The following is a 12,457-nucleotide window of genomic DNA, read 5'->3' as shown; positions in this document are numbered from 1 at the left end:
TTCGGAGTGGTTGGATGCGGGGATGTGATGCCCTGCACAGTCCCTTGATTCGCCTTATGGCGAGCAAAATCAGAATACACTGTGCAAAAGTTTTGTAGTTTAAAGAAATGCAGAATAGATAAGGGAAAGGCAAAGCATTCAGATTTACTCCATCTGAGTAATATGTGTCTGGGTCTCAAGTCGTTCCCAGAATCCCACTTATCTTTGCTGATAATTGTTCTTGTTGTTTAGTCGTTTAGTCGTGTCCGACTCTTCGTGACCCCATGGACCAGAGCACGCCAGGCACTCCTGTCTTCCACTGCCTCCCGCAGCTCGGTCAAACTCATGCTGGTAGCTTCGAGAACACTGTCCAACCATCTGGTCTTCTGTCGTCCCCTTCTCCTTGTGCCCTCCATCTTTCCCAACATCAGGGTCTTTTCCAGGGAGTCTTCTCTTCTCATGAGGTGGCCAAAGTATTGGAGCCTCAGCTTCAGGATCTGTCCTTCCAGTGAGCACTCAGGGCTGATTTCCTTAAGAATGGAGAGGGTTGCTCTTCTTGCAGTCCATGGGACTCTCAAGAGTCTCCTCCATCACCATAATTCAAAAGCATCAATTCTTCGGCGATCAGCCTTCTGTATGGTCCAGCTCTCACTTCCATACATCACTACTGGGAAAACCATAGCTTTAACTATACGGACCTTTGTTGCCGAGAATTAGAGTTGTCTAAATGCAGGGTAAAATTAAATAAAGAAGCAAGGATTGTGCTTGGTGTCAATTAAAAGGGGATTCGGACAGTAAGAAGTCCAATCTGAAGGATACCTCTGAGAGCTGCTCTACTATTTTTAAAAACAGTAAGAACATAAGAAGAGCCTTGCTGGATTTAGACCAAGGCTGAGCTAGTCCAGCATCCTGTTCTCACAGTGGCCAGCCAGATAGCTGTGGGAAACCCACGAGCAGAACCTGAACACAGGAACACCCTCTGCCCCTGTGGTCTCCATCAACAGGTATTCATAAACATTACTATCCCTGGTGCAGAGCATAGAGCCATTGTGGCTGGTAGCCATTGATAGCCTCCTCCTCAATGAATTTGTCCAAACTTCCTTTAAAGGTAAAGGTAAAGGGACTCCTGACCACTGGGTCCAGTCGTGGTCAACTCTGGGGTTGCGGCGCTCATCTCGCTTTATTGGACGAGGGAGCTGGCGTACAGCTTCCGGGTCATGTGGCCGGCATGACTAAGCCGCTTCTGGCGAACCAGAGCAGTGTATGGAAACGCCGTTTACCTTCCTGCCGGAGCGGTACCTGTTTATCTACTTGCACTTTGGCGTGCTTTCAAACTGCTAGGTTGGCAGGAGCAGGGACCAAGCAACGGCAGCTCACCCCGTCGCGGGGATTTGAACCGCCGACCTTCTGATCGGCAAGTCCTAGGCTTTGTGGTTTAACCCACAGCGCCACCCGCGTTCCTAAACTTTCTTTAATGCCATCTATATTGGTGGGTTAGGTTGAGAGCTGGTGTCCGGCCCGAGGCCAGCCAGTGAGCTTCATGGCAGAGTGGAGATATGAACTCTGGTCCTAGTAGAGCACTGTAGCAACTACACAACACTGGGAAGTCATGTCCTTCATCCAAGATCTTCATGTCAGTTGACGGAGGGAGTTTTCTTCTTCCAGGCAGGTTGCAAGCAGCCCTTATATCCTGCATGGTTTTCAGGGATGAAAAGACTGCCATTTGTCAAAGTGGAGAGAAGCCCCCCTTTTTTTTGGTCAACAGTCTCAGCATTTATTATCATCAGGTGACTCTGAATGACATCCTTTCCCCCACACAAGGAAGTTGCCCGTGGAATTTTTTGCCACAAAGCCACTTGTTGCTTTCTGAGCCCAAAGCAAACTGGTTGGAGGCAGGTGGCCGAGTTCCAGGGGTCTGGCTGGAAGCCCTAAGTTACGTGACATCCATGTCTCTTCCGCCGCCCCCACCCCATCCCTCCAGTCAATGTTATTTCCCTTGAATGGGTTTCAGAGTTCAACAGGAACTGCATCTTCCTCCACAAGGTTGGGCAATTAAGCTGCCTTCGGGTTTTCGAATCCTTCCCCTCAGAGCGGAGGCTAAGTGCTGGGTCTCAAAGGGACACCTCCTTTGGAAAACTGGAAAATCTGAGGTGCTTTTGTTTTCCTTCCTCCTAGAAAGAATACATTTTTATTACCTCTCGATTCCACAATTATATCTATCAACACATGCACACAGAGAGACGTATATATATGCACATATACAGGTGAGCAGCCTGTTCTAGATGGGGGTTGCACTCCCCCCAAAAAAAACATTGGCTTTGCCATCTAAAGGTGTTTATTGATACAGCAATGGAATTAGTAGCTCAAGTGACCTCTGTGGCTCAACGTGGCTTTTATCAGCTGATCTGCAACCTGTCATCTTACCTGGATGGTGATACCTTGGCTCCTATTCCCCATGTTCTGATAACGTCCCGTTTAGACTCTTGCATTATACATGGGGCAGCCTTTAAGAAAGGTCCGGAGACTGCAAGGGGTCCAAAGCAGGGATGTGAGATTAAGTGGGTCGACCTTGTGCTTCGCCAGCTCTACTCTCTCCCCATCACCACCTCAGTCTGTTTCCAGCTCATCATTTTAAAGTGCTGGCTTTATCTCATTTAAAGCTGTAAGCCAGTGGTTCTCAAATGCTTGGTTCCCTAAACCCATCCCCAGTGTCTGCTGCTCTACCCTATAAAGAGCATTGTTCACAATAGTGGTCTGCGCGACTCACTAAGGAAGAGAACAACACAATAACATTCAAAACAGCAGCAGTGAATTGCGCATTTATTCAAAATCCAGTTAAAACTATTTAATTGAATTAATCAAACAACATTGATGAACTTGGTCCAGTGATGCCAGCTTTTAGAAGTCTTGGTAGTCATTTACACTCCCAGTGCCCCCCTCAGTACCCCACCCCTCAGGGAGCAGTACCACCCACTTGGAGAACCACTGCTGTTGGTAACTTGGGAACAGGCCAAAGTCACTTTCTGCCATAGTTAGGCTACCCAAACCTTTGGGTGCCCCCACCAAATGAAGCCAGCTGGGCAACCGTCAGCAGTGGCACTCCAGTTGGAATAGCCTGTGCAGGGAGGTTCTCCTGGGACCAACTTTCCATCTTTTCATTCACCCTTTCTGGTCACCCAGGTCTTTTAAATCAATTAGGTCACCCAAGCCTCTGTATTTTAAATGCATTTAATTTTGGGAGTTTCTGCCAGGCCTGCTTTGTTGTGTTTCTACAGTTCCCCACCCCCACAAAATCATTTTCCATTTTTCTTTGTGTTCCATTTGTTTGTTGTTGTTTCACTTGTTTATCATAAACTGTCCAAATAAATCCCACGTCAAAGGGATCACAGCTCAGGGCAAACTGATCTACCAAACGATTGGGAAATTATTAACACAAGCAAATGAGCCAAAGAAGAAAAGCTGTTTTCATGTATGCACTTAAAAAAAGAAAAAGAACACCCCCCCCCCCCCCGCGACTGCTACTCTTGAGAATCCCCAAGGGCTTGGTTGATTGCCAAAACATGAAACCATTTTCTTGCACCAGCCGGATTATTAAGCCTGTTGCATTGTCTGGCTGAGAGGTGGGGAAAGTACCATTATCTCCACCCCCTCCCTTCCCTTTCTCCCCCTTTAAAATTGTAGAGTTACAACTCTCAAGTTAAAACACTCTTTTAACAAAGCTGCACAGTTCCAGAGATTGTTCTCCAGGCAAGCGGGGTCTATATTTCCCCTGCCAGTGAAATTTGAGAATGAAAGGGGAAGGTGGGGGCAGTGTGGAGTGGGGCGGGGCAGGGGCACTAGGCCCCTGTTTTTGAAATCCGGTGAGTCAATGGAATCTCTCAAGCAAAATGATGGCATCAGCCTGTGTGCGAGTTAATCGGACTTGAAGGTATGAAGGCAGAGGGGTCAGGAGGCCGCCGTCTCGTGATAGATTGTCAGGGAGCTGAATACCAGCTCCTTGCCAGGTCCGTAGCTCCGCCCTGAACCGAGAATCCTGGCCTGGTGCTGCACAGCCACAGTGGTGGAGCCAAGTCCGGCCAGAGCTGGAGAGACCAGTCCCCACACGCAGGAGCAGGCAGAGAATCATTGTTTGCCTTCTGATTCTCTGTTTGCTTACCAATCGAAGCCTGGCATTTCTAAGTGGCTGAGCCCCATTTGGCCAGGGAAATGGTATACAGGCAGGGGAGACGCTTTCAGAAAGGAAGGGGCTCCCATCTCTTCGACAGAGTTCCTTGGAGGAGAAGGGAAAGCATTTTGGAGAGTTCCGGGAAAATGTTTCCATAGGAATCCTCCAAAACGTTTGGGTTGGAATATGTATCAGACTCCAGGGTTATCTCTGGCATTCTTTCTGAACTACAGTTTGAATCAGAATAGAAGGCGACAGCCAGCTGTTTTGGTTGGGGAAGAAAGTGACGGGGATTGTGGATTTTCACTGAACTTTGGTGGCAGTGGGTGAGAATCTTTGAGACTCAAGAGGAGTCATGATGGCTTGAACTTGCCTTGGCCCTTCCACTGCCCTCTGGCAGACTCTCCTTCCAGCCTGGTGTCATCCAGATGTTTTGGAATCTGCCTCATCAGAATTGGTCAGCGCTTGACAGCTGGTGGGAGGCAGAGGCCAAAATATCTGGAAGGTACCAAGGACCAATAGCCTTGGATCAATCTTTGCCAGCCTTGTGCCCACCAGGTTGGATGCCTGAAGACTCTTGGGATTAGCTGTGATTCCTGCATTGCAGGGAGTTGGCTGGATGATCCTTTGGAACCCTTCCAACACTGCCAATCTTTGAAGAAGAACAACAAAAAAGGATCCCATTTACAAACTGGGTTACCAGGGGCTGTGGGGCACAGAGCCTGGGATTCTGTGTACAGTAACTGCCCTGGAACAGTATAGGTGCTCTCCCACACTCCAGAGCAAGCATGGGGAGCAAAGAATGAACCAAAGAAGAGTCGTAGAGTTGGAAGGGACTGCAAGGGCCATCTAGTCCAAGCCTCTGCAATGCAGGGAGCTTTTTGCCCAACGTGGAGCTCAAATCCCTGACCCCAAGATTAAGTTCCGACTGAGCTGTCTTGGGGCTATGAAGATGTTTGCAATATTGGGGCTGGCCGTGTAAAACCTCTGGACTTCCACCCACAACTGGTTAATGGAGCCAGGTCTCCTGTCTTACAAGCTTTCGCTGCTGACTAGAGTAAGCTTCTTGTGGCATCTGCAAGCTTGCAGACTCTTGGACACAGAGGAACACGGGAAGCTGCCTTTTACTGAGTCCATCTAGTTCAGCATTGTCTACACTGGCAGAAGCTCTCTGTGGGATTCCCAGGCAAGGGATATTTCTCAGTCCTAGCTGGAGATGCTGTGACTTATCTGCGTGGCTCTTCCTGAGCTAGGAACAGCGATGTTTGGCACAGGGGGTGTGGAGTGGGGGTGGGCAGCCTTAAGCCTCCTTAACAGAGTCAGGGAAATAAATCCTCTGAGCACTTGAGAGGCAGGAGATGCTGGGCGTGTGCAGAACTTGAGTGTGGTTCAGCTGTGGCAGCAGAAAAGAGCCGAGCGAAAGGCGGGGCGGCCAGGGAATTGACGCAGATAGGGTGCTTGCAGGAGGACTTTCTGTTTATTTTACGGTCATCCTTGGAATCCCCCGAATGGTTTTTTTTGGAAAAGAGCCTGCTGAGCTCTCCAGATTACATGTTTTGAAAGCAGCTTCACCTTTCCAGGGCCCCTTTCAAGGATGTCGATTCCTGGGCTGCGCAGTTTTGCAAGTGGGGCAATGGGAGGCAACCCTTGGGTTATCGCTCTGCCTCTGTTTCCTGGGGCCGTAGAATAGGGGCAGGGAAAGGAACCGGGGGGAGGGAAGGAGGGGGGAGGGAAGGAGGGGGGATTTTCCCGACGCTCCTTTTTAAGTCCTAAATCTTTGATTGTCACTAACGCAGCCCTGTTGAAAGTCCAGTTGAACTGGTTTGCAAATCGCACACACAAAATCCCGAGCGCATTTGGGATAAGCTGCATTTGGGTCGCAGAGGTCCATTTCTGACGCCAGTTGAACACGCATCATGAGGTTTGCTGCTTTGGAAACTAACCTGCCCTTTCTGCGTCTCCTCTTCTCCTTAGATGCCAGCATGTCCCCTGACGCCATTAAGCAAAGCCATTGGTGCAATGTCGCCTACTGGGAGCACCGGACGCGCGTCGGGCGCCTCTACACCGTGTACGAACAGTCCGTCAGTATCTTCTATGACCTACCTCAAGGAAACGGCTTCTGCCTGGGACAGCTGCAGCTGGAGAACAGGAACGAGACTGTCCGCCGGACTCGAAGTAAGATTGGATATGGGATTTTGCTCAGCAAGGAGCAGGACGGCGTGTGGGCCTACAACCGCAGCGAGCACCCCATCTTCATCAACTCCCCGACACTGGACATTCCCAACTGCCGGACTCTCATCGTGCGCAAAGTGATGCCTGGCTACTCGATCAAGGTCTTCGACTACGAGAAGTCTTGCCTCTTGCAGCACGCCACGGACTTGGGGTACCCCGACGGGCCTTTCGACCCTAACAGTGTCCGGATCAGCTTTGCAAAAGGCTGGGGCCCTTCCTACTCCAGACAGTTCATCACCTCCTGCCCCTGCTGGCTGGAGATTTTGCTCAACAACCACAGATAGCCGCTCCAGCCTTGGAGGAGGAGAAGGAGGAGAGCCGAGTGGGACACGAGACTTATCCCCAAATATCATCTACCTAGATTTAATATAAAGTTTTATATATTATATGAAAATATATATTATACTTGTAATTATGGAGTCATTTTTACAATGTAATTATTTATGTATGGTGCAATGTGTATATGGACAAAAAAAGGAAAATGCACTTTGGCTTAGAGGTCTTTCAATACAGTTGTGTTTGTTTTTAAGGAGGAAAAAAAATTATACAGCAAAAAATGGAAGTAGCGCCATGTTTGGGCTGTATAGTTTTTTATATTAAAAAAAATAGTAATACCCAGAAAGAAAGAAAAAGCTAATACCGGACACTCGTTGATAATAAAGTATTTGCATTATAGGTTTTGCCCCCCTGCCCGAAAGTGTCTAATTTTTAAAACAAAGGAAGAATATGTAAGGAAACGTGTACTTCTAGGATATGAACAAAAAGGGATTTTGAAGTCCAAAATGGAGCTGAGAAGTTTGCGCCTGCAAGTTTTCTCTCTCCACTCCCCAAACCTAACAGTTGTTTTACCTGGGTGGCCTTAGTTACTCTTAAACAATGATAATCAAGAACACGGACAATTTTGCTGTAGACAATCATACAGAACCCAGCCTCTTGTCGTGTTGCAGCCTGCAGATCAGGGGTCAGCAACCTTTTTCAGCCGTGGGCCGGTCCACTGTCCCTCAGACCATGTGGGGGGCCGGACCATATTTTGAAAAAAATAATGAACGAATTCCTGTGCCCCACAAATAACGCAGAGCTGCATTTTAAATAAAAGCACACATTCTACTCATGTAAAAACACCAGGCAGGCCCCACAAATAACCCAGAGATGCATTTTAAATAAAAGGACACATTCTACTCATGTAAAAACACACCGATTCCTGGACCGTCCGCAGGCTGGATTAAGAAGGTGATTGGGCCTCATCCGGCCCACGGGCCTTAGGTTGCCTACCCCTGCTACAGATCATGGATTTTCCCAGTAGGTAAAAGGTACCATATACCTACTCAGACCATTGGTTGGTGTAGCTCAGTATTGTCTACACTGGCTGGCAGCAGCTCCCCAGGGTTTCAGGCAGGGTCCCTCCCACACTGGGGCCTAAACCTGGGACTTTTTGCATCTTAAACCATGTGGTCCACCACTGAGCTTTGGTTTCCCCCTCTAAATAAAGTAAGCCTGTATTCCAAATGGTTTGAAATTAAGGGGCTGATTTAAATAGGTAGTTGTGTCATATCATGCCAGATCATTAGCTCAGTGCTGTTGATACTAAGCTGCTCTCCCAGGCTTCAGGCAAGAGTTTCTCCCAGCTCTGCCTGGCAATTAAACCTGAGGCTTTTTGCATGCAGAACAGGTGCTTACCACTGATCCACACAGCCCTTCCGTAAAATTTCCCTTAAATGTTTTTAAATGTGCCAAAATGAGCCTCTCCCAAGTGTTTGTTCTCAAGTGACTCAAGAGGACTTACGGCACAAATTTTCACTTTTGTCACCACAGCTAAAGAACCAGCCTTTGCTAAACAGGAGCAGTGGGGGAAAGCTATAATATGCAGCCAATCAGCATATCTTTCAACACTGTGCATAGTTAATTCTTCCTTTGATGGCTGTGGGGAAAGGCAGCAAGATCTGTTAGGCACTCTGAGCTTCCTGCCATCTGCAGCTTTTTACATGCACACACACTCTAGCTTAGTCTTATAGCCTTAAGGACTACATATCTCTTTTCTCTCTCTTTTTAAATGCAAGACTCCCAAGGAGTTCAACTGACCACTCAGGGCAAAATTCCACAACTGCAGGAAAGGGACAACAGTCCTAGATAAAAGACACTGCAGGGTAGTTTTCTTTTCGGTGTGATGAACTTCTGAATGACTCCCCCCAATACGGAGTTTTGCCAAGATAAAAAAAACTACCAAGGATTCTGGGATGTGGGTATCCAGCCCTTTGCTCTGTAAGTGCTTTTGCATAGATTTGCATGTGGAGTGGGGTTTCAGGAGGGCATGTTCCTTTGGGCAGGGACTGGTCTAGATCTTTCTTGCGAGGACTCGCCTCTATGATTTCAGGATCCTTGCGGGGGGCCTTACATTATCTCCATTCAAAGAAACTGCAAATATTTCTATTGAGCCAGCTTCGTAGGTAAGCAAATTTCTACTTGAGAAAAGCCTATACAGTGGTACCTCGGGTTAATTACTTAATTTGTTTCGGAGGTCCGTTCTTAACCTGAAACTGTTCTTAATCTGAAGCACCACTTTAGCTAATGGGGCCTCCTACTGCTGCCGCGCCGCCGGAGCACAATTTCTGTTCTCATCCCAAAGCAAAGTTCTTAACCTGAAGCACTGTATCTGGGTTAGCAGTGTCTGTAACCTGAATCGTATATAACCTGAAGCGTATGTAACCTGAGGTACCACTGTACAGTGGACGTTCGGGTTGCGAACGTGATCAGTGCGGGATGTACGTTCGCAACCCGCAGTGGCGCATCTGCGCACGTGCAGGTTGCAATTTGGTGTGCATGCGCAAAGCGAGATTTAGCACTTCTGTGCATGCGCAAAACCCCCGAAACCCAGAAGTAACCTGTTCCAGTACTTCCGGGTTTCAGCGGGTCCATAATCCGAAAAAACACAACCTGAAGCATCTGTAACCCAAGGTATGACTGTACAGACAACACAACAGTTTGGTTTTTTGTTGTCGGTTTGCTTTTTTTTTGTCGTATGGTGCTTATTTGGGTAACAATGAGACAACTGAAAATGAAAACAAGAACCAATGAAGGAGGGACTTAGAGCCAAGCTTTCTCCCTGGCCGTTGGATTTTTGTGTATGTTTCTTGCTTTGGAGCAAGCGAGTTCACAGATGCCAGCACTGCTGGCAACTGCATTTTGACATTGTAGCCAAGGAAGCAGCCTTTGCAAGATAGGAGCTGTGTGGAAAGTGCTACAAAATTGGTAGGTGAGCCCAGAAAACCCAGCATCTGTATTTTCTTGCGATAGCTAATGAAGCAGGCTATGCTGGACAGCAGCTGTGCTGGATAAACGCCGCTGAACTGGTAGGTGAACTTGGGTCTAGCATTACCAGCATTTGTATTTCCCCGCGCGCTCATTTTAAACAATTAGTGCGCTCTCTCTCTTCCCCTCCCACACCCCCATGCTTCCTGTTCTGGGTCATCAACTATCAAGAATGTCACCCTCTTTTGCCTGACTGGTTCTGCAGGCTCCCTCCCTCTTCCCCCCCATCCCCCAACCTTGGTCCAGCCTTAGAAAAAAATTTAATTACAAAAGGCAGCATTTCTCTCTCTCTCCCTGCAAACCCCCCACCCCTACCACTTCCATGAGCGAGTCCACCAAATCCCCTTTTAATGAAGGCTTTAACGCAGCATCTGAAACACATTACCAAATCCTGAACTTCCAAGGCGCTCCGTGGAGATGCTAATCCCAGCTGCTTGTTTATAGCAACCTATTTGGCGGAGAGGGCACACAGCATTCCTCTTTGGAATGCTGCAATTCAAGAAGCGACTCTCGAGGAGGAGAGAGGGCTGCTAGCCACCACGGCTACGATCTGGCTCCAGGGTTGAATACCAGTTGCCGGAAACCACAGGAGGGGAGGGTGCTTGGGCTTGGGTCCTGCTTGTGGGGTTTCCAGAATGGGTATCCGGCTGGCCACTGTGAGGACAGGATGCTGGCCCTGATGGGCCATTGGCCTGATCCAGCAGGCTCTCCTTATGTTCTTAAACGATGCCTTTTCTATTCTACTCGCTACATAATTGTGCAGCCAGATGGGTTGCAGAAAGCGAGGTCCCCTTACACTACTCTGGTAAGAAGGATCTCCCATCCAGGTACCACTTTCTGCTCAGATACTTGTTCCTCTTGGAAGGGCTGTAGTTCAGGATGCCCCCTGCCTGAAACCCTTAAGAGCTGCTGCCAGTTAGTGCCGACAGTACTGAGCTAGACAGACCAGTAGTCTGACTCCATGTAAGGCAATAGCCTGTGTTTCTCTGCAGCTGAAGCAAACAGCGTTCAAGTCCCTTACACGAAGCAAGTAGCGTCCCTTCTGTTGCATCATCACGCTGGTCCCTCTTGCCATATTCTCCTGTAACAAGCAGCAGCTCTCCATGTAAGGCTGCCCAAAGGCCCTGGCGCGAAATCATGGAGAGCCACACCCGCATAGCATCATCTCAGTGTTTTGGACTCCCATCTCCCTTCAGCCCCAGCCAACACAGCCAAACGTCAGGTACGACGGGAGTTGTAGTTTAATGAAACCCAGAGGGTGCCACCATTGGCCATTGCTGTCTCCGAGTGTCTGGCTGAGAGGTTTGTGCCATCCCCTAATCCTTTTGACTGGAGGTGCTGGAGACTGAACTGGGATATTTTGAAAGGCTAGGTGAGGGCGCTGCCACGGAGCCACGGCCCTCCCATGGCAGAGACCCCAGAGGAGGCTGCAAGGTAAAAACCCATCAAAGCCAAGTTGGAGTGCGAGGCCTGGACCAGCCAAGTGGTGGCCTCCCAAGTGTTGCTGGACTACAACTGAGAGCCAGTGTGGTGTAGTGGTTAGGAGCGATAGACTCATAATCTGGTGAACCGGGTTCGCGTCTCTACTCCTCCACATGCAGCTGCTGGGTGACCTTGGTCTAGTCACACTTCTCTGAAGTCTCTCAGCCCCACTCACCTCACAGAGTGTTTGTTGTGGGGGAGGAAGGGAAAGGAGAATGTTAGCCGCTTTGAGACTCCTTCGGGTAGTGATAAAGCGGGATATCAAATCCAAACTCTTTTTCTTCTTCTTCTACAACTCCCATCATCCCTATCCATTGGTCGTGCTGGCTGGGGCTGATGGGAGTTGGAGTCTTAACGCCATTTGGAAGGTGTCACATTGCCTGTCCCTGGATTAAAGAACTCCCTAGTGTCTCCATGAAGCAGCCTCTCGTGTTTCTGCCTCTGTTGGTGCTACAACCCTCTTCATCCAGCTAGACATCTCTTCCTCAACTCCAGGGCCAGACCTTTGGAGGCCAGCCTAAGTGCTGAAAAGATCATGGTACCCCCATATATGGTGCAAAATAAAAACAAGACTAAACCCTAAACAATGGGTTCCCCCCCCAAATGTCACAAAATTTACATGCGTGCCCAAATGGACATGTTTGTCTGCCATGTGCAACACATGGCAGGTTCTGCTGTCCTCCTATGATTTTGATCTACATTAATAGGATGTCTCCTGGTTGAGCTGGGGATAAGTAATAAGAAAAGACAATAAGAATGGGGAAAGAGTGTAGAGTGTAAGTTCTGATTTATCCCATGCAGACTACTTTGATCTTAGAATTGTAGAGTTGTAGGGTCATCTAGTCCAACCCCTTGTCCAACACACTTGCCAATGTGGTGTAGTGGTTAAGAGTGGTAGTCTCATAATCTGGTGAACCGGGTTTGATTCCCCGCTCCTCCACATGCAGCTGCTGGGCCAGTCACACTTCTCTGAAGTCTCTCAGCCCCACTCACCTCACAGAGTGTTTGTTGTGGGGGAGGAAGGGAAAGGAGAATGTTAACCGCTTTGAGACTTCTTAGGCTAGTGATAAAGCGGGATATCAAATCCAAACTCCTCCTCTTCTTCTTTCAAGCAGATCTTACCCTCAGAAAGTGATTCCTAATGTTTAGTTGGAATCTCTTCTCTTGTAATTTGAATCCATTGGGTCGGGTCCTACCCAAATGCCTCAATACTTTTCCTCTTTTTTAAATCAAATTCTTTAACCAAAAAACCCTGTTTTCTTTTTGTGCCCTTTGCAGGTGCCTTAAGCACTT

General features: G+C 48.4%; 1 protein-coding gene across 1 annotated transcript in view; it reads left to right on the top strand.

The window, feature by feature from the left end:
• The window catches only part of SMAD6 (SMAD family member 6), a 55,685-nt gene extending 48,743 nt beyond the window's left edge, over positions 1-6,942 (top strand). Inside the window, exon 4 of the mRNA XM_080982177.1 lies at positions 6,119-6,942. Within this exon, the coding sequence (XP_080838303.1) occupies positions 6,119-6,660 (542 nt within the window). The 3' untranslated portion in view covers positions 6,661-6,942. The remainder of the gene's footprint in view (positions 1-6,118) is intronic.
• The last annotated feature ends 5,515 nt before the right edge of the window (positions 6,943-12,457 follow it).

Source organism: Podarcis pityusensis (genome assembly GCF_964106645.2).
Source record: "Podarcis pityusensis genome assembly, chromosome: 14".
Lineage (NCBI taxonomy): Eukaryota > Metazoa > Chordata > Lepidosauria > Squamata > Lacertidae > Podarcis > Podarcis pityusensis.
The sequence above is the reverse complement of the archived record's forward strand: the minus strand, read 5'-3'. Positions and strand labels throughout refer to the sequence as shown.